We start from the raw sequence: 22,911 nt of genomic DNA, 5'->3' as shown, positions 1-22,911 counted from the left end.
TATATATGTCATATTTCTAAAAAAAATATAAATAATATTGACACAATGCAAATAGGTTGCCTTGTTAAATAGTGGTGAGATCGTGGCCAAGCGCGAGCTTATCCCATGTATAAAAAAACTACCAGTAGATGGCGCTCTTACATAACTTTGAAACTATGTTTGAAACTAGCAGTTATGCCCGAGGCTCATAGATGGCGTTGTTTTTTTTTATTTTTGAATGAAGTTTTACTTCAGTCGTGTGGTCTACAGTACACACATTTTTTTCCAGGCTTCTGTTTCGTGGTGGCGCTCGGTTTTGGCGCGCATTTTATGATCATGACCACTAACCCCGTAGAGTTGTGGGCGTCACCCACTTCGCGCTCTCGCCTGGAGCGGGAGTACTTCGACTCGCACTTCGAGCCATTCTACAGGTAACGTTTTCGTTTATCTTTCGATTTAGTGATTACCACAGTCACAGGCGCTGTGCACACCGTTGTACATGCAAATTTCGTGCGGTGGCATTTTGTAATTTTGTTTTGTAATTAATTGTAGTTAAGGGCTAACTTGTAAAGAATGAAAAAAACCTCTAACAAGTTAGCCCGCTTCATTCTTAGATTGCATCATCACTTACCATCAGGTGAGATTGTAGTAGAGATCTAACTTGTAAAGAATAATAAAGTAAAGTTCTTTAAAATTATTTGTATTTTACAAAGTTTGTATTACTTTTGCAGAACTGAGATGTTGATCATAAGTTCCAAAGGCCTGCCCAACTTAGAGTACACCTCTTCAGATGGAGCGGTCTGGGAGTTTGGACCGGTGTTCAATTCCACCTTCCTATTGAAGGTCTTGGACCTGCAGAACAGAATTATGGGTGAGTAGTACTGTTTTCACTACAACCTACAATATGGGTATCAAGTAAATAGTGAATAAGCACTTTTCTAGGCAAATGCGTTGCAGTGACCGTCGTAGACCATCAGGCGTGATTGTATCGCCTTTCCAGCACCTCGGTACCCCAACGTCCATCGGCTTGTCGAACTAGGTGCCCCACCCATTGCCACTTCAGCTTCGCGACTCGCTGAGCTATGTCTATGACTTTGGTTCTTCTGCGGATCTCCTCATTTTTGATTCAGATCACGCAGAGGTACTCCGAGCATATCTCTTTCCATCACATGCTGCGTGACTGAGCCTTCTTATGAGGCCCATAGTTAGCGACCAAGTCTCGGAATCATAGGTCAACATTGGCAACACGCACTGATCGAATACTTTTGTCATCAATATCTTTTGTTTTTTTTTATTTATTAAAAAAATTTAATACAATTTCGTTTATTATTAATATAAAAAAATTCGTATTCCAAAAAACTTCCTTCTGTAGTATGTTACGTTTCGTTACGTCACGTTTCGGTACGCAGCGCTCGGGTCGGAGAACACCACGCGCATCTCTGACATCTGTTTCGCGCCGCTGTCGTCTCCGTTCACGGGCCCGGTGACCGCGCAGCAGTGCGCCGTGCAGTCCGTGTGGGGCTGGTACGAGAACGACCCCGACCAGGTCACCGACTATCTGGACGACAACGAGTACCTGGAGAAGATCATCACGTGTTCCAAGTAAGTAAAAAAAGTAAAGTAATGTCGAACAAAGGTTATGATTCACAACATTTGTCAGGATAACTTAATTAACAAATCAAACTGTAACATGACAGAGAATGACCTTGAGTGAAATCACGCACTTGTGAACTATGTGTGTAGGGTTAAAGGTGCCTTTGATAGATATCTAACACTACCCTTTTCCACTCAAGTCACTCTCCCCGCCTATCTCAAGTAACTCATAAAGAATTACACAACAAGAGATGTGGACGGCTCGAACGTCACGAGCACACTGAAGCCAACACGAGATCGAGCGACGTCATATCCGTCACAGACTACTATTTCCTACACTATTTATTAAAAACATGTAAATTTAAAAGCGGCCAACGCGGCGATAACATTAGCTTGCATAGTAAAGTAAGATAGGTATTTGTATATTCTAAATCTGTAGTACATAAAAAACCAAAAATTTATTCATTCATTTCTTTTATTAGGCTTAGTTTTTAAACACTTTTGAAAAAGTCAAGTTAAGTCATAATTTAAATTAATATGATGGTGGTAATAGTAGTCGAAAACAACATTAATATTACGAGGGTTCCAAATGCGCCTTGAGCCGAGAAGAGCATTATTTCCTTAGTGCATGATGTGACAACCAGTAAGTGGGTCTGAAATAATTGCCATATGTTATATATTTCTTTTAAGATTGTTAATGTAACCTGTTGGTGTCCTGTTTAAAAAAATAAAAATAAAAGTTGACCATGAAGCCGCGCAAATATGTCGTACAAGTTCTTAGTTTAAATGAAATTACTAACTACTAAAACGGCCAGGCAATTGTAGTCGACTTCTATGGTCTACTTTACTTTATATAAGCTAACAGGTTGAATTTACGTTTTTGAAGTAAAACTTCTCGATTTGGGGAGTTAGTTGGTAAATGCGTGAAAAGTGTAATCAGGCGATGCGTGCTGCCATCTATAGGCATAGTGAAACAGTGTTATTTTGAACTACCGGTAGATGGCGTTCTTAAAGAACTTGGAAACAATCCCATTTTGTTCACTTGAAGAACCTGTTACGATTCAGTTATGTCTAAGGCGCATAGATGGCGCTTTGTTTTTATTTTATTTTTTAGAGAGGTTTTTTTTACTTCAGTAGTTTTTGTGTGGAGCAAGAGCTCGGAAAGTTCTTTCTCTGATTCACTTGAATTTGTGATATGACTATTGTGCTGGTGTGCAGGAACCCCTACATGTGTCTGTCGGTGTGGGGCGGGCCCGTGCTGCCGGGGGTCGCGCTGGGAGGCTTCCTGGCGCCCGGTGAGCCGCTGAGCAAGGCGTCGCGCTTCCACCGCGCCAACGCGCTCATACTCACCTTCCTTGTCGACAACAAGCACGATACGGAGAAGGTAAGCTTATGTAGCTATTTATTTATTTAATAAGGAATGAGCATGCATGTAGCAGCGACAGTGATTGTACCATCATTTTGTGGTAGAGGAAACACCTCGAGCAGGTCCCAGGACTTGTGACCTTGGGTGTAGGTTTAAGGGATTCCCATGTTCTTCATGCCCACACTAAACCATTTTTTTATCAAAAATAATCTATATTTATGTACAAAAGAAAGTCGTGTTAATTATACTATTTACAACTCGGGAACAGCTGGACCGATTTGGCTGAAAATTGATGGAGAGGTAGCTTAGAACCAGGAGACGGACATAGGATACTTGGGGTAGGGGTAGGGTTTCACGCGGAGCAAGTCGCGGGCGTCCGCTAGTTTTAACATTTATCAATAATTACAACACAAAACATTATTAATAACTAGAACAAAACGTTATTGCACAAGATCACTAACGCGACTAGCAGCGTGACGGTGTTCACGCTGCACATCGAGTATGACTTTAGTATAGGTACACACAAAAAAATCATCTACTAATACTTATTGATGATATATTAACAGCTAACGCCGGCGCTGCAGTGGGAGGAGGAGTTCATCAAGTTCATGAAGAACTACACGGCGACCGAGATGCCCGAGTACATGGACATCGCGTACACGTCGGAGCGCTCCATCGAGGACGAGCTGAAGCGCGGCTCCAAGTCGGACGTGTACACCATCCTCGTGTCGTACTTCATCATGTTCGCGTACATCGCCATCTCGCTCGGCCGCTTCACCAGCTGCTCGCGGCTGCTCATCGACAGCAAGGTCACCCTCGGCCTGGGAGGTGAGTGACCGCCCAGAATATGTTGCACTAACTGAGCAAAGACGTATCTAACACAGACGTATCTAAGCGTTTTTAGTGTTCCATTATGATGCCATGTAGAAACCATCAGTAGCCTTAGGTGGGATCTCAGTCAAGGTCGGACTTGTATTTGAATAAAAAAAAAATTACTCAGTTCCTCACTGACTTTTTGACTGTAAAGATCTTCACTAATGTAACGTTTATTCAATAACAATAAAGAGAAACAAATGTCGTTGTGACTGAGAGAATAACTCCGAGCAGATTCCAGGACTTGTTGATCTGGGTGTAGGTAGAGCCATTTGAAAGACACTTCCCTTCGCTGTTGGTATTGTTCCCCTACTCGGCTATATTTGGTAGGATCCTACTCAAAAGCCTTGTAATATAGAACCTACAGTAATCCTTGTCAAGTCCTTAAGCAGGTTATATATTCGTTATACATAAGAGTTTCTCGTATAGGTGTGCTGATCGTGTTGGCATCGGTGCTGTGCTCGGTGGGCATATTCGGGTACTTCGGAGTGTCGGCCACGCTCATCATAGTGGAGGTGATCCCCTTCCTGGTGCTGGCGGTGGGGGTGGACAACATCTTCATCCTCGTGCAGACCGCGCAGCGAGACCCGCGCAGACCGGACGAGACCATCGAACAGCATATTGGCAGGACGTGAGTTGCAATTGTATCTGTAGCGTTTGAAATTGTTCATTTATTTCGAGCAAGGAATATATTCATCATCATCCATTATCATCATATCAGCCGATGGACGTCCTGGACGACTGCAGGACATAGGCCTTTTGTAGGGACTTCCAAACATCACGATACTGAGCCACCTGCATCCAGCGAATCCTTGTGACTCGTTTGATGTCGTCAGTCCACCTGGTGGGGGGTCGGCCCCACCAGGTGGACTGACTTCTTTTCATTCTAGCACTTGGGGACCCCAACGTCCATCGGCGCTTCGAACTATGTGCCCCGCCCATTGCCACTTCAACTTCGCAACTCGTTGAGCTATGTCTGTGACTTTGGTTCTTCTGCGGATCTCCTCATTTGTGATTCGATCACGCAGAGACACTCCTAACATAGCTCGTTCCATCGCCCGCTGTGTGACTCTGAGCCTTCTTATGAGGCTCATAGTTAGCGACCAAACTTTGTATGGACGGCAAAAACAAGAATATATTACTTCTGATGAAATAGATAATCTTTGGGAGGTATTTTTAATATTGTGTAACTTACCCTCAGGTTGGGTCAAGTGGGTCCTTCAATGTTCCTCACGTCAGTGTCGGAGTCAGTGTGTTTCTTCCTTGGCGCGCTGAGCGACATGCCCGCCGTGCGTGCGTTTGCGCTGTACGCCGGCGCAGCGCTGCTCGTGGACTTCCTGCTGCAGGTCACGTGCTTCGTGGCGCTGTTTGCGCTTGACACGCGCCGTCAGCTCAGCAACAGGTACGGACGTCAGTGTCGGAGTCTTTTTATTCTTTTTATTAAAATAAAATTTGATTTTTACTCTGACCCCGAACATAACTCGAATCATTACTTTTATCCAAATATCCTATGTCCTAACCAATAATGACCAAAGGTAGTTATGAAGGCAGTTTTCTAACACAAACTATTAGTAAACATGAAAATTTGCAGACACTTTTGTAGGCGTTCTGAAAATCGTTTCGTTACTGAAAAGTCAGAGATCGTCAACTTTACGCCACCAACTGCACTCTCTGCAGAAAATGTTGTTGTAGACACTTTTTATAGATCGTTATCGAAAAGTCAGGTATCATCAACCTAATGTCACTCGTACACTACAGATACGACATCCTGTGCTGCGTGTCGGGCAGCAAGGACAGCGACGCGCGCGAGGCCGGCGACGGTGCGCTGTACAACCTGTTCCGCTACGTGTACGTGCCGTTCTTGATGAAGCGCGAGGTGCGCGCCTCCGTCATGATCATATTCTTCGCCTGGCTGTGCTCCTCCGTCGCTGTGAGTATCCTGTCTACTAATTTAATTCGAATTTATTCGACTAAAAAGCCTTTTCAAGTAGGCTCACAATTCACACTCTGACGCTGAGGTCTTATTATAGACGGCTTCATCAATGAGACAAAAACATGTACAATGGACATTTAAACATTGCTAGCAACTGGTCTATTCACTAAATTGATCTTTATTAACAACCTATTAAATTAAACACACAATTAAATGATAATTGTCATCTACCTACTGTATGATATCCACGAAGGGTTGTCAGTAGGCACCGGGTGACATTTTTTACATATAATCTCAATTTCGTATATGTCAACAAACATAAATAGTTGATTTTTTTTACTGCAGGCTAATTCACAAACTTTGAATTAGCCTGCAGTAAAAAAAATCAACTTTGTGTACTGCCTAACTTCGAAAACGGAAGTAATGATTGCTCTCTTTTGTCCCATGATATCAAAAGATAGCGATGTTTTCGATATCACTGCTATTTATTGGTCAACAATATGTCCTTCGTTTCGAGATATGCCGTTGACACCTCTAGGACTGCCGTTTCGTTTGCAGGTGGCCCCGCACATAGAGATCGGCTTGGACCAGGAGCTCTCCATGCCGCAGGACAGCTTCCAGCTGAAGTACTTCCAGCACCTGAACCAGTACCTGAACATCGGGCCGCCGGTGTACTTCGTGGTGACGGACCACGAGGGGCTGGACTATTCGGACCGCGACGTGCAGAACTTGATGTGCGGCACGCGCTACTGCAAGAACGACAGCGTGGCCATGCAGCTGTACTCTGGTGAGCATCGTTTATTAACTAGCGGTCGCCTGCGTGAAACTCTACCCCTACCCTACCATACCCCTACTCAACCCTACCTATAGCTTACCTCTGATCTCCCCCTACCCTATCCCTATCCTACTTCTAACCTACTCCCACCCTACACATACGCTACCATACCCCTACTCAACCCTACCCCTAGCTTACCTCTGACCTCCCCCTACCCTATCCCTATTCTACTTCCAACCTACTCCCACCCTTATATTTTAAATAATATTTATCAAATTTTTCTTCCCGCAAAAATCGTTACGCAAATGGCGTTAATTGTACTTGTGTGACCAGCTGGCCTATTCACCATTTTAGTTTTTTTTAACTTATTAACATCAAATCAACTGACAAAATGTCATTTACTTGTTATATCCTCCAGTAAGCACCGGATGACATTTTTACATAGAATCTCAAATTCGTATATGTCAACTAGCATGCTTCAAAGACAGTGAACTAGCCTGCAGGCATTTTGGGGACGATATTTTATGGAAAAAAAAAAAATGGAAAGTAATAATGTTATTATTTAAATACAAATACACAATATAGAATGATTATATTTGTTTGCAGCGTACCGCACGCCCAGCGTGTCGTACATCGCGCAGCCGCCCAACGGCTGGCTGGACGACTTCTTCGACTGGTCCTCCACGCCCACCTGCTGCAAGCAGTTCCCCTCCAACGACTCCTTCTGCCCCAACGATAACAGTGAGTCGCTGCCACCATTGCTTTTTTTTTCTTTTTACAAAAATAACTAGTCCTAAAACATTGTTTTGCCTTTTAGATGATTACTAATTACTAAAGTCAAACTTGATGTGTAATGTTTATCAACAAATAAATTACAAAATAAAGGTGGAATATGTATGTAATTTCATGTCTATTTTTAATTAAAATTATGTATTGTTGACGTGGTAATGTTTATAAATCGATGAATGCCGGTTGCATGCACGCAAAAGTTGTTGTCACATTCCACCTAAGCCACTATCAGCCTGAGCGTTCGGCCTGTGACGCATCTATCTCATTAACACGTAAAATTATCGTTCGTAAACCAACTTTATAGACGAACAATTTTTCTAAGAGGATTAGAAGCCTAAACGATGTCGGATCAGGACCATGTTTACCAAAAAACTGCTCAGATGATAGATTTATATTTATTTTAAAGTTAATAAATGGTTGAGTTCTGAAGTATTTTGCAATATTTACATGTTTTTGAAGCTTTTGATAAGTGTTTGCCTGATTATTCTGTCGGCTTTGAAGGTTATGTTGTTATGGTTACGTTTACGTTGTCACTATTCGTTTTGCCATATTGACGATAGTGGCGCCCCTATAAATTTCTACTCTTTTTTGTCAAGCTATATAGTTAATTAGGTCAGTACCCGGTAAACGTTGTTAGCCTTATAAATTATTAGTGGAAACTTCGTCCGCGTGGATATCTCAGACGCACGTAGTAAGAATGCCATTGATTACTTAATTCCTTCGGCGCTACAACCCTTTGTGGGTCTTTTCCATCTATACTACTTTTCTGAGATACAGTTTCTAACTAGTTTGGATAGCTGGGGCACTCACAAAATTTGATAGTAATATTTAATATTTTTTCTATTTGTATTTATGTTTCATGATTTAGTATTTTGTGTTTTGCCAAATAAAAATCTTTCTTTCTTTCTTCTTCTTTCTCCATTCATTTCTGTTCTTTGCATTTTTTTTCCACGCAATTTTTCCATTTTTTGCAGGTCCTCTTTAACACAATCTAGCCATCTTTTTTTAGGTCTTCCTTTTAATCTTTTGGTCTCCATTTTGTCATCACTTTAGGCCCTCTAGTATTTGGTATCCTATCTACGTGTTCTAGCCACTGAAGGCGTTGGACTATACAATGTCTCACTATTGTTGCGTCTTTTACTATTGCCATTGATTATAACTATTAAATTTTTCTGGTGGGAGGCTTCGGCCGTGGCTAGTTACCACCCTACCGGCAAAAACGTACCGCCAAGCGATGTAGCGTTCCGGTACGATGCCGTGTAGAAACCGAAAGGGGTGTGGATTTTCATCCTCCTCCTAACAAGTTAGCCCGCTTCTATCTTAGACTGCATCATCACTTACCATCAGGTGAGATTGTAGTCAAGGGCTAACTTGTAAAAAATTAAAAAAAAAATTATGCATGTATCCCGCAGGCGTGCCGCCGTGCCAGTCGTGCAACATAAGCCTGGTGGGCGCCGAGCAGCGGCCAGACGCGCAGGACTTCAAGCACTACGTGCCGTTCTTCCTGCAGGACAACCCCACCACCACCTGCGTGAAGGCCGGCCACGCGGCCTACGGCCACGCCGTCAACTTCAAGACCAACGGCACGCAGAAGCTGGTCGGAGCTACGTACTATCAAGGTATCTTCATACATTCATACATAATAGGCTACTTGCCTCTTTTGTAAACAGTGTTTAAACTGAATTATGGAAGTATTTTAAGCTATATTTTATTTTGTCCCGTCAACCAGTAAGAAATTTTGTATAAATGAAAAAATATCTAAGTAAAATTTTTGCGTACGCCGAAACGCAACACATTAGCAAGTGACGTCATTCATAGAGATAACAGCGTGATTGGCGTTTACAGTGATGTGATATATCACGTCACCGCAAGCGCCAATCTCAAACCGATGCCGTTTGCCGCCGTTGTAGCGAATGACGTCACACTTTATGATTGGCGTGCTAAAAATACAATTTTGTTTTATAAAAATATTACAATTACGAGATTATTTTCACAAATGAAAATGTGATTAGAGTTCCAGGCATCTAAACTGCCTATATGCAAAAAATCTTAGTTTTGTACAGCAGGCGAGTAGCCTATTATAAATCACTCCTGTTTTCGTAGGAACACGGGGATAAAATATCATCTAGGGATAGTGTAGCTTCGGTTCAAATCGGTTTTGTTGTTTCGGAGCCTATTTAATGCTAATAAACAAACAATCAAATTTTTCCTCTTTATAATGTTATTATATAAACAGTTATTGATAAATGCCCCGCATCGGAAAGCGCAGTGTTGGTTGACTGACCACCATTAAATCATGACATAACTTGACGTTTCAAAATTGCTTATAAACTAAACCTAATTGAAATAAATTAATTTTCAATTTTGAATAATGTTAGTGTATGACGCGTCTATCAATAAAATGTCATTGTAATCATTAGCCTAATTTGACGACCTTCTATAAGGCTGCTTAACCTTTAATACAAGAGAGGGAGCACCACGCAACTCCAATGTGGGTTTATTAACGATAATATGCAACGATGAAGAATTATATTTAGTCAAATTAATACACCACATTTGAGTTACCACATTAACTTCATGAACATGCAGGCTACCACTCGGTGCTGAAGACGAGCTACGACTACTACTCGGCGCTGCGCGCGGCGCGCTCCATCTCCGCCGACATCACCGAGACGCTCAACCGCAACCTGCAGGCGGCCGGCAAGAACGTCACCCTCAACGTGTTCCCCTACTCCGTGTTCTACGTCTTCTACGAGCAGTACCTCACCATGTGGCCCGACACGCTCAAGTCGATGGGCATCTCCGTGCTGTCCATCTTCCTCGTCACCTTCATCCTGATGGGCTTCGATCTGTTCTCTGCGCTGGTGAGTGTTCAGTACCTCACCATGTGGCCCGACACGCTCAAGTCGATGGGCATCTCCGTGCTGTCCATCTTCCTCGTCACCTTCATCCTGATGGGCTTCGACCTGTTCTCTGCGCTGGTGAGTGTTCCACAGTAGCTCACCATGTGCGTACGCAAGTTTTATATTAGAACGGGTATCCAAAGTTGCTCTATATCTGATCTAATCAAATGCGGTTAGGCAGGGAGAATAACACGAGCGGAGAAGGGGAGTGTTAGATAACTGTCAAGGACATCCTTAACACCACAGCTATCTGTCACAAGTCCAGGACTCTGCTCAGAGTTTTTCACACACGATGGATTCGGCAATCCATGGAATGCAAAGATATTCGTCTCAATTGGTTATTTTTGTTTTTCAGGTAGTTGTGATCACCATCACGATGATAGTAGTAAATCTCGGCGGCCTCATGTACTGGTGGGGAATCAGTCTCAACGCAGTCTCATTAGTTAATTTGGTGAGTAATATTTTATTATGAACGAATAAAAGAACCCTTCGGTCCTGAATATTTATTGAAACGTGCGTCTGTGCACAATTGCGTGCGTGCGTACTCACAAATGCGTGCGTGCGTACTCAAAAATGCGTGCGTGCGTAAAAAAATGCGTGCGTGCGTACTCACATATGCGTGCGTGCGTACTCATATATGCATGCGTGCGTACTCACAAATGCGCGCGTGCGTACTCAAAAATGCGTGCGTGCGTACTCACATATGCGTGCGTGCGTACTCAAAAATTCGTGCCTGCGTATTTACGTGCGCATGTATCTGTGTTTTTTTCGTTGCTCCACCTTCTGCGTGGTGAACTAACTGGGTATTTTGTATAGAATTATAGGTTACATCATTATGATTGCAGCCTGGCAGCAACCTATAGCAGCCTATACACTGGATCCTCTTCCTACAAACACTATGGGAATATATTAATCTGAATGGTTGTTGGTTTGTCTGTTGTAGGTGATGGCGGTGGGCATAGCGGTGGAGTTCTGCTCGCACCTGGTGCACACGTTCAGCGTGTCGGGCGGCGGCTCGCGCGTGCAGCGCGCCTCGTACTCGCTGTGCACCATGGGCTCGTCCGTGCTGTCGGGCATCACGCTCACCAAGTTCGGCGGCATCGTGGTGCTGGCCGCCGCCAACAGCCAGATCTTCCAGGTGAGGGCATAGCGTGGAGTACTGTCGCACCTGGTGCACACGTTCAGCGTGTCGGGCGGCGGCTCGCGCGTGCAGCGCGCCTCGTACTCGCTGTGCACCATGGGCTCGTCCGTGCTGTCGGGCATCACGCTCACCAAGTTCGGCGGCATCGTGGTGCTGGCCGCCGCCAACAGCCAGATCTTCCAGGTGAGGGCATAGCGTGGAGTACTGTCGCACCTGGTGCACACGTTCAGCGTGTCGGGCGGCGGCTCGCGCGTGCAGCGCGCCTCGTACTCGCTGTGCACCATGGGCTCGTCCGTGCTGTCGGGCATCACGCTCACCAAGTTCGGCGGCATCGTGGTGCTGGCCGCCGCCAACAGCCAGATCTTCCAGGTTACTTTTATTTATAAAATGGAAGCGGGCTAACTTGTTATGAGGAGGATGAAAATCCACAACCCTTTCGGTTTCTACACGACATCGAAAATATGCAAACTCGACGAACTTTCGTTACAACTTTAATAATTAAGACTGCGTTTGGTCCAGGTGTTCTACTTCCGCATGTACCTCGGCATCGTGGTGCTGGGTGCCGCGCACGGGCTCATCTTCCTGCCCGTCATGCTCAGCTATATCGGTGAGTCACTGTTGCATAATATAGGTCCCATACCGTGTGTCGTATTAGGACAGGGGTCGGCAACCTTTTGAGCCGAAATAATTAACATTTTTAAAATTTTCAATTTTTGAAGACAAACTAAAATTTTTAATCATTAAATAATGACTATTAATACTAAATTATTAGATTCATGATAGCCGTGGATGACCTCCTCATCCGATTTCGGAGGGTGTTGGTTCGAATCCGGTTTGGGGATGTAAATATAACTTTACGATGATGTACATTTTAAGGAATTAAATATCACATGTCTCAAACGGTGCAGGAAAGACACCGTGAAGAAACCTGCATACCCGAAAATTTTCTTAATTCTCTGCGTGTGTGAAGTCTGCCAATCAGCATTGGGCCAGCGTGGTGGACTATTTGGCCTAACCCCTCTTCTGAGAGGAGACTCGAGTGAGCCGAATATGGGTTGATAACGATAGTACATAGTATTTTTCCAAAACTAATTAAAGTATTTAATAACTTGGAAAATTAAAGTAGTTAAACAATATAACTGTAGAATTAGTAGTAAATCACAAGGCAGCTTGAAAAAAAAGTGAACTAATAAATGTTACTGACTATCGTTAAAATGTAAAATTTATTGGATTTTAAAAGAGGATGAAAACTTATACTGATTTTGTTCTGGGTGAATTCGTGGGCGTTGACTATTTGAGTATATAACTAAGGCACCAACTTCACATCGAACAATCGTTGCAGGTTGTCGACCCCTGACTAAGAGAAAGTCTTCACTTATATATTTTTATTTTTGTTGTTATTATTGTTTTATAATAATTGGATAAGCGTTGTATCTTCAGTCCAAGAGAATTAGTTGCGTAATTGCAACTGCAAAAAAGTTCAACATTTCTTGGATTATTTAAAGGAGTAATCTCCTTTAGTAAGAATCTAAGAAATGTTAAACTTTTAATAAATCACATAAATGATGCTCCATCTGAATATACACTAGAATTAATTTTTATAATTTACTTATTGATTTGATATATCGATGATAATATTAGGTAAATGTAGATATCAGTGTATGATTGGAATATAAAGTGTAGATTTATTTGAGAAAACAATAAGTAAATTATTTTGTACAATTTTGCAAAAATATAGCCTGTTTCTATACTCCACCGTTTCCACCGTGTTTATTAGTGCATGCAATTATTGTTTTTTTTAGTTCGTTTTAGTCTTTTGTATTATTTGCTCATTATTATTTTTTGTCTCCGCTTGTATATTGGACCTTCTTCGTTTAGAAAATTCACCATTTCAGATTATTCGAATTCAAAAAAAAGTACATTTATTTTTAGCTTGTTCTGTGCCGACTTCAATATTATATTATGCTAAATTTATAAAAAGTCCTAATGGTATTGGACCATTTTAATAAAATAACTTGTTTTATTGTTTCATTAAAATTGGTTAAGTAATATAATAAAATATTTAAGAATTGTGGTTGATGAATTTATATGTAGAAAAACATTTTACATTTAAGACATTTTAATTCAATACGTATTTCTTTATATATGTATATGTATTTTAAACGGAATGTTTGTTGGTTATTGTGAAATATTTGAATACTAACTCATTACGTAAGTCCAACTAACTCTTGAGGTAAGCATTGATATAATATATGGTGGATGGTGAATGCATTATTATATTACTAACAATACATGTTGTTTTTTGACACAACTGCTTTTTTCGTTATATATACACATATGCTTAAAATATGCAACTTTTTTGGTTACAATTCAAAATATACAATTTGTTTTTGTGTAATTAGGTAAAACAGTTTATATGATTTTAATTGTGATACTCTGTTCTATTGATCGTAAGTAGGATATCGACATTTTTGACATTTTTTCTTTATATTTATAAATATTTAGCCAGATTTAATGTGCAATTATTTTACAGGGAATTTTTATCAGTTTATCTCATCCTTTATTTTTATTATCATTATCTTTTTATTAAAATGTTTTAAAATAGTGTTTCATAGGCATTTTGTGTATCGATTCTCGTGGTTCATACTTTGCTCTTTGTATTAAAATGTTTTATTGCTATGTAGATTTAGTGGGGTTTTATTGTGTTTCGGGATTTTAACACAAATTAAGAAGATTATTTATTATAAACTAGTTCTTTCATAAAATATTATTGAAAGAAAACTAAATTGACTGGTGTAATTAAAATAAAACCATGTTCGATAACATTAATTAGTATTTTAAATCGATATTGTCTGAGCTAAAATCTTGAATCCTTTGATTTGACTGCATTAATGTTAGCATTTTTCTCTTTTGCCCATAAATAATTTCCCTGAGCACGTACAGGTACATTGGAGATGTTTAGTGAAGGACGTAAGAATAAAATTAAATGTATCAATAATTACGCTTACAATTCAAGTTCATAGAGTTTTGATTAATGGGTTTCATGTTTAATTTTTAGTTCCTCAAAAAGTCCATTCTGTTCTTTCCACAAATCCGCCCTTAGAGCTCTTTAATCCGGCCCTGACGCAAAATTCGTTTTTAGCGGATGTCTACTCTCTCTAATGACTGCATTAGTAGGTAGATTTGATACACTTTGAAGAAAAAAAAGTTGGAATGTGCACACTTTTAAATTTTTTTCTTGTATTGAAAATACACTTTCAGTTCTAAACATTTTTTTACAGAACATTATTTTTTTAAATTGGGTTTTCTCAATGAAAGAGAAATAATTATTGCATTCAAAGCTTTTTGTACAAAACAAATAAAACATTATTTACAAAAAGAGCATCATAGTACATTAGTAATTTAATCTGTAATGTATAACAAAAATCAGATCATCAAAATCCGAAACAGAAAATTTTGAAAAATCCGAAAAAAAATATAACTTAGTCACCCTAGGAGTTTTTGGAAAACTATTTCAATTAAATAATTAGGTGGTGTATCTGTCATTTGCGTTTTATCCATTAATTACGGAACACCCTGTATATTTACATTAGGCTTCATGTGTGTTGTGTGAACGATTGAGTGATCCGATAGTTGGGCGCCGGTACCGTTGTTGCAGGTTCGCCGGTCAACAAGCAGAAGCTCGCCAAGCAGCAGCTGCGCGGGCAGGAGGCGCGCGTGGCGGAGACCTCGCTCAGCAGAGTAAGCAATGGCAGACACTATGACTTTGTGCAGACGCCGATGCTCGCGTGAGCACGAGACTGGGCTTTGACACACCGCTAATTGTGCGCTAGATATCGTTGGCTCTTTTGATTGGATGAATTGTTCGTTATTATCAGCCTAATTTAACAGTTTTTTTTTTCAATAATTAATTTATTTAGTATTCATTTAGTCTGCTATGGTAGCAGCGCGGTTGATATAAGTTCCATATTTTTTCAATTATAAGAATGGAGGCCCTGTAATAATGTTTTTTATAGCAAGTCAGAGTACTGAGTTCACCTCACCAATATATTTTCCTTTTAGGCCTATTAAAGTGAGAATTTATTAACTACGTTTACTATGATTGTGAATTTTAACGGAAATGTCTTCCGACGAAGTGAACAAAAGCCTATTTTCCAATTACAAACGTCGTCTAAATCACTTTTCGTGTCAGTGTCGCTGCTAGTGTAAATTGCCTCATTGGAAAATACGTGTATGTTTCTTTGGAGGAATTCGTCAGAAAATATTTTTTACGTATTCGACCGAATGTCGGCCTGGCGATTACAAAATAATTCCGATATATGCCCTACGTTTTCATTTCATACAGTGCAAGCTATGTTATTCTAGTGTCAAATGGCTGATAAAGTATTTTAATTTTCATTTATTCCTTCAGTATTTTTATTTATTCATCCAGTCAAATTATCCATGTTTTTTGTAAATAGTTTTTGATTATATTTTTGATTCGTATAGACTCTTAAATAGTGAGACTATTTCCGACTTCCATTCAATGTTAAGTGGCTTACTCATTTCTTATAATTAACATGTAATTCTAATTAACAGTTCCATTACAGTTGAAATCGTTTATGGATTTAATATCCTCTGTGGCGGATTTCATTTAGTGCTGTGTATATTGAACTTATCGATATTATTGGAGAATCGATTTACTTTTCAACTCTTTGTATTAATATTTTCAAATTCAATCAATGTTTTCTATTTATGAGTAAACAGAGAAAAAAAAGATTTTTTTGAAATTATTTCAATTTAATTTAATTAAAATAATTTTATTCAGAAAATGTATAATAATTATTATACCTCTTTCACTAGTTTTGTTCAAAATTTTATCTTTAAACATACTAGTAATTAAAATTTTTATATTGAAATAATACATTTCAACTGTAATGGAAAAATAATTTACGCTTGGGTTGTCTTCGGGAGTGCAGGCAGATTTATTTAATTACCAACGTTTTATAAGAAATGATATTCTAACACATGCTATTCTATTAGTTTTTGTTAACTTATATTGAATGGAGCAATAGTGACGTGCAATGTTCAATCTCGTTGAATACTAACTTATCGATACTTTTATTTTTGTAACAGTGCGAGGGTTTACAACGCACCATTGTCACGTTTTTAGTAATTTTCAAACATGAATTTGAGCTTAAAATACTATAATAAAGCTTTGCAGCACTTATGTTTGTATTATAGAATTTTTCAAATACAAAAATTTGTGTGAGCATTGCAGACAATTATATACTATGGGAATTTTGGTTATACCTTTTTTCTTATATAAACAAATAGCATTTATATGTAAAGGAATTTTTGCAATCGTTTAATAAGTAAATTTAAATTTTCCATAGTTTTTATATTAATATTAGTTTGATAAAAAATGTTTTTGTAGGTAAAAAGTGAGATTAAAATTTAGTTTACTTACAATCGGTTGCAATATCCTTAGCTAGAGGGTATGGTATGGGTTTAACCAGTGTTCGGTTGATGGGACGGCCGTATCTTAGTTTAACTGAATATAATTCTTCAATTCTGCATGATCCGTTCTTATGTTTAGCTGTATGTTGATTATTGACATTAGTCATTCCTAATTCTTCGAATTTAATTGTTTAATGTTTTTTTTTTCTTTATCGATACATCTGAGTCGACATCACTACAACGTTTGTGTGTACTTTACCGTGCTATGAATACTTTATTTCGCGGTGAGTGAGTTCTAATAATAAAAGCAGGTTTAGGTTAATAATGAAATTGTGAATCGTGGTTTAAAACATTGCTCCCTAATTTTCTGTGATTGCTAAAAAGTATGCTAATTGATACTCATTATGAGTTTCTTAACTAATCTATGGTTGAAAGTTAATATAAGCAATATGCGATGACCCGGGACAAATGCTGCAGTTTGTGTGGTCCCCCCCCCCCCCACCCCAATAGCAAATAATAAATGTTCCAACTTATATTCAGAAAAATCTTGAAATTACTTCAAAAAATTTGATGAGGTTCAGTTTAAATTGAAAACCTAAACCTGCGTAAAACTGAAGGATACATAGTTTAATAACAATCGAATATATTTATTCATTAATATTTATATTAGAAAGATATGTCGCATTTCAAATGTAATACGCTACTTCGTTATTGCACAAGGCTTTAATACTACACACAAATACGAAAAAGGAGTATTCGTTTCAACGCATGATTGTTTTTTTTTAAATTATTATTTTTTTTAATAAGTAAATACTTTTTATTAAATGTGCTTTTTTTGTGAAAAGTTCATCTACTGATTGCGTCACACTACTTTGTCATGTCTCGTACATGCTTAATAGTTGGCATGATATTGAGAATCCTATGAATTATTTGAAAAAATAAATAAATAACAAATTATGTGACACTCCAATTAAATTAATTAAATAATCAAGAATCATGTAATTAAAAAATATATTGTATATAAAACATCGCTCTCGACATACAATATTTGGGTATTATTTGTTTAAACATCTTTTGTTGTTTACTATGCGACTAAATGAAATTAAGATAATTAGCCACTTTTGTTCGCCTCAGTTTCGACGCGCTGGTGGCATATCTAATAGTAAAACCTTTTAAAAACTTGGAGATGAAATAGATAAATGAAAAGAGACTAATAGAAGAGATAAAGAGATGCTGACTGGAAATCTTGGAAAGGGAAAGTCAGGGTGAATATTCCTCACGGACATAGACCGATAAACTTGTATGAAAGGAATGATGGAAAAAACTTAACTTGATGTGACATTTCTGGTGTGACGTAATTAATAGATGAATATTGTTTAACAATGTCTACGTGATCGATGTTAGATGTTTTAATATAAATTTATTTTTAATATAATATGAAAAAAAATCCTATTAAAGTTACCCCAGTGGGTAATTTTGTTCAAAGTTACTTCAAAACTAAATTAGCGTAGTTTATCGATTATTATTATTACTAACCCATTAAATTTAATATTTATTACATAGGCTACTTTAAGTTACTTGAACAATACTATCGCTAACGCTATGTATTTTATTTACAACCAGTGACGTACCATAGATTATTGCAAACTACCCGCAAAATTGTATATTTTTAATTCCATTTACATTTAACCATCACCTAAGTAATAACTTACAAAGAATTCACTTTTACTAGCATATTGGTTAAGCGGCTTAGAGTTGAGCGTAACTCAAACTATATTATCGCTCATTATTATATACTCAGAGGCACATTTTAGTATACTCGTGCATATTAAAGTGGGCGGATAATTGTGCCTCTGAGCATAATCGATTATAATATAATAATCGATTATGCTCAGAATTTAATTCAGTAAGAAGTACATCACTGGACGTGAATATTTAATATATGCTACAAGACTTACCTATATTAATAAACTTTGTATAGAGTTAAAGCAATGCTTTGTCTCCCTCTTTCTAATGTCCTATTATTGATGACGGAAAGAGATGAGTATTGTATGCAACGTTTATTAATATGTCGATGACTTATGTAGATGCTAATTTGGAAATGTTTTGTCGTGTAGGCGTCACGCACATACTGTCTTTATATTTATTTTATTATTATTTCTCCTTTATTTATTTCTCTTTTTTTTTTAATTTTTAACAATGTTATACATACAAAATATAATACAAAACACTATTAAAAATTATAAAAAAAAAATATTTCTCCTTATTATTTTCTTTTTTGATAGTTTACTAACAAAATATATATGGGATCGGAGAACTGGTACTTAACAAACTGTAGTTACAAGTGGTGTCGGTTAATTTTCTCACTGTTTTTTTTTTTTATTTAAATATAAAAATGGCGACTATTTTTACAGGTACGCCTGTAATGCCAAGGAATAAGAACCAAATTATATGTACCGCATCACTGTTTAACAGTTTTAATTCAGTGTGGGAAGTTTTCTGAACAAATATTTTATTTTTTATATAGTTTTCGATTCTTGTATTTGAATGTTGAGATTTCCGAATATAATAGTGAGCGCCCTCTATGTTCCTTGATATGCAACTAATTTTGTATTTGGAATTCAGTGGAATTTGTAAACTTTAGTATTTTGTAACGGTTATTTATGTAATAGTTTCGAGTGTTTTATACCATTTACGGAATCTCCTACTTAAATGGAATACTTAAAAGTTAGTACTTAATATTAGAGGGTGTCGCTTATATAATAATAATAATAATTATCCAAAGGTTTTGGTTATAGGTAATGTATTGTATAACTGGCTAGTTATTGTGATAGATAATAAATTGAGATTTTTTTATTATTTGTTTTTGTTTTATTTTTAGTTTAGCACCTTTGCATGGCATGAGCATTGAGCACTGCTCTTAGGGCCTATGCACACGATGCTTATTGCATCAGCAACTTTTGTATGCATCAGTTTACCAAAGGCTAACAATGCCTACAAAGAACATTATAAGAACCTGGTGTTATTGACCCGCCGCCATTGTTTTTTTTTTAAATTGCAGCGCTTAGTGAACAAAAAATGTCAAGTGATACGTTATGCCAAAGTGTCAAAAAAGACAATGGCGGCGGGTCGATTATGCCAGATTCCACGCCAAAAAGAACTCCATAGAGGCGTGAGAAAGCACTGCAGTCGTGCGTTACCCACGCCCACGGACACCTAGGATTGGTTGAGCCATCTCTGTTCCGTCTAGTAGGGGATATGGAGCTTAGACCCACCATGCTGCACCAACGCGGGGTGGCTTTAGGTGGTAATGAATTCTTTGACGACCATTATCAAATGCTAACTCAGACCAACTACCATAGGACCTGCCTCGCTAGACGTTTCCCCTCTGACGAGGTATATGATCACGATCTAACGTGTATTTAAACGGCGTCTATAGAATCGATGTATCATTGTTTTAAAATCACACGAGTGTATTACGATTTAAATTTATAGTAATGTGTAAGGATACAATATATTTATTGGTCTTAAATATTTTCCATGTGTCAGTTTACTTCGTTCCCCTCAAAAAATGATGGACATGTTTTTATTTTTTTTTTATTTGGGTGCAATGCAAGTCCTATATGTATTTAGTCTGAGCGCTGCACCAATCGGGATTAGAGTGATAATGTTAAATTCTTTGACGACCATTATCAGAATTTAGACTTCTTCTTAACATGCTCTACGAGGCACAGGAGTGTACATTATCATTTTGATCAATGAATTTGATCGCTTCGGTCAGTTTTCTGTAGAGAATAGCGAAAATCGATTAATCACTGTTTAATCAAGTGCTGATTGTTCTTAGACTTTAATTGAAGCCAAAACAATCCAGAAACTAAACCTAATTAATCTAAACAAGGTTGTTTATTACAGATAATGAATATTCATTCACTAATGCAATCGCACTTATTTGCATGTTGCTAATTGTATAAATTATCCAAAAATAGCTAAAGAAACTTTCTATTTTCGGTTCTTCGTAACGAGGTATTTAATTTTAAATTACTATCTTAATTAATGTAATGCTTAACGCACATAACGAACGTAACTAAGTACATAACAAAAACATCTTTAACATATTTAATTTTATAGTAAATTGGTGCTAATGATAAATAATAATTTTATGTTGCATCCCTTAATATTTGATATATGTTAAATCTTATTGTTAATTTTTTATTAATTAAAAAAAATTACATTACGGAAAGTTTTTTTGTTAAATATTGATGTAGCCATGAAGGTAAGTATTAAAAGGATCTTTGTGAAGAGTAGGAGCCTACATTTTACTAATAAACACTTAAAAAAACTCTAAACGGTTCTTGGAGTTGCCATCTTTTTGAAAAAAATTAGACCAAACAGATCCATAGTTTATACATTTATATGATTTATATTTAAGTAGAGCTCATATTAGGTCAATGAGGTTATGAAATATTCTGATATCAATTAAACAAACAGTCGGAGACTTAAATAAACTCTTAGAAAAAATAACAGATTTTCAGTTATTACCTTCTGTGTGCCTAGTGGCAGTTTCAATGTTTTCATACTGTGACTATCGCGTAACCGTAAATGCGAATATCTAAGGAATTGAAACAGCTGTGCAGTAGTGCCACTAGATGGCGCTGTTTCAATTTCTCAGAGATTCGCGTTTACAGTTACGCGATAGTCACAGTATGAAAATTAGTGACTCAGATTAATTTTAGCTTTTTCACAGATCCCCTGTTATTATTGAGTAGTAGATACATTATTTGATAAATCTAATCGCCTATATTCTTGATTTCATATTTTGGTATATAAATATATGTCGGCAATAATATCACTAAAGGTCCAATGTACAAATGTGTAATTTTTTTCTTTTCTATTATTATAGTGTCTGCTCAGGGCAGGTGAGAACGTAAGAGAATATTCTAATTATTCATAGCTTAAAAGCACCTTGGTTAGAAATTCATGAACATTTAGAAGTTGAAAGTAAAAATATAAGACTGTTTTTAACATAATATATGGGCACTCACTCAATTCTCATTCGTACATATTATACCAACATACTAGCAATTAGAAGCAGGTTTTATTTTTATGGAAAACGATGATGGAACAAGCTTTATTTGCTGTCATCCAGAATCACAGAATCTGTACATTAATGAGTATTGCATAGACTTGCTATCAATTTATTAACAAGTCGCCACAATTAAAAAAGTCTACTTATCTGAGTCTCTGTGTGGACTCAACTCTCTCGCTCTCGCTTACAAATTTACAGATTTTGTACTTACGGTGTGCAGAAAAGCTTGTTCTTAAACTTTTTCCCGTTAATTTTAGCTTTATCTTTTAATATCTTTATAAAAATATAGAGCTCAAAGATTTCTTTTCACCCATCGTAAAAATAGTGTTGATTGTAAACATTTTAAATCATGCGCGCCAAGCTGAAAAAGTTCGGATTTTTTTTTTAATTATTACATTTTTTTGTCGTTTAGGCAAAGATCGAGTGGCATACAGCTTATCTGAAAACGATTGCACATTTGTACTTGTGTGAAATATCTGTAGACAAAGGTTTACGTTATAGGCATAACCCGTCGTCGGGGACGCTGGCGAATGGGAGGCGGCCACACCTACGGCAGTCTAGACTCAACGCCAGTGGAGCCCCGGGCCTCCGGCAGCGGCCTCGACGTCACCAACGAAATGTAGTGTTACACTAAATATACTTAATACTATATTCGTTTACCTGAGATCTACAATGCCTGTAAGCATTAGATGCGTATGTGTATGTAAAACATCATTGGTAATAAATAACCTATTATTACATCATGTACGGGTAAGTACATGATGTAATAATATCGTTATTTTATTATTTTATAGTAGGTAAAGTTCTCGTTATTAATGATAAGCATATTTTAAGGTACTCGAGTTGCATAAAGTAGCAGCAACGCTGTGCTTCAATCTGGGGTGCGATTCCGCTATTTTGTACTCGTCGATGAAACATTCGCCTATAATAAGTTTAATCGAATTTGAACTTTATTTCTATGGGATGTCAAAAATAAAATGTCAGTAACAACGAAGTTTGTCAATGACAACGATGTCACAGCGTTGTAACTTTAC

The 22,911-nt window shown here is 37.7% G+C and overlaps 2 protein-coding genes across 3 annotated transcripts in view; both read left to right on the top strand.

Annotated features, from left to right (window-relative positions):
• The window catches only part of LOC112050844 (NPC intracellular cholesterol transporter 1), a 65,900-nt gene extending 46,250 nt beyond the window's left edge, over positions 1-19,650 (top strand). The window contains exons 9-25 of one of the 2 annotated variants that reach the window (XM_024089208.2): positions 269-410; positions 711-850; positions 1,389-1,581; positions 2,791-2,956; positions 3,505-3,766; positions 4,241-4,442; positions 5,013-5,213; positions 5,570-5,741; positions 6,303-6,531; positions 7,126-7,260; positions 8,721-8,927; positions 9,898-10,172; positions 10,567-10,662; positions 11,155-11,349; positions 11,872-11,959; positions 15,011-15,093; positions 19,206-19,650. In XM_024089208.2, the coding sequence (XP_023944976.2) occupies positions 269-410; positions 711-850; positions 1,389-1,581; positions 2,791-2,956; positions 3,505-3,766; positions 4,241-4,442; positions 5,013-5,213; positions 5,570-5,741; positions 6,303-6,531; positions 7,126-7,260; positions 8,721-8,927; positions 9,898-10,172; positions 10,567-10,662; positions 11,155-11,349; positions 11,872-11,959; positions 15,011-15,093; positions 19,206-19,217 (2,798 nt within the window). In that variant the 3' untranslated portion in view covers positions 19,218-19,650. Of the gene's footprint in view, positions 1-268; positions 411-710; positions 851-1,388; positions 1,582-2,790; positions 2,957-3,504; positions 3,767-4,240; positions 4,443-5,012; positions 5,214-5,569; positions 5,742-6,302; positions 6,532-7,125; positions 7,261-8,720; positions 8,928-9,897; positions 10,173-10,566; positions 10,663-11,154; positions 11,377-11,871; positions 11,960-15,010; positions 15,094-19,205 lie in introns of those variants that run through there. The other variant, XM_052887491.1, reaches the window with a different exon arrangement.
• LOC112050853 (thioredoxin domain-containing protein 15) overlaps positions 1-22,911 on the top strand; it is a 140,393-nt gene that overhangs the window by 95,836 nt on the left and 21,646 nt on the right. The window lies entirely within an intron of this gene.

The sequence above is a fragment of the Bicyclus anynana genome, chromosome 19 (genome assembly GCF_947172395.1).
Source record: "Bicyclus anynana chromosome 19, ilBicAnyn1.1, whole genome shotgun sequence".
Taxonomy (NCBI): domain Eukaryota; kingdom Metazoa; phylum Arthropoda; class Insecta; order Lepidoptera; family Nymphalidae; genus Bicyclus; species Bicyclus anynana.
Note: the sequence above shows the minus strand (reverse complement) of the source record. Positions and strands in the feature narration are given on the sequence as shown.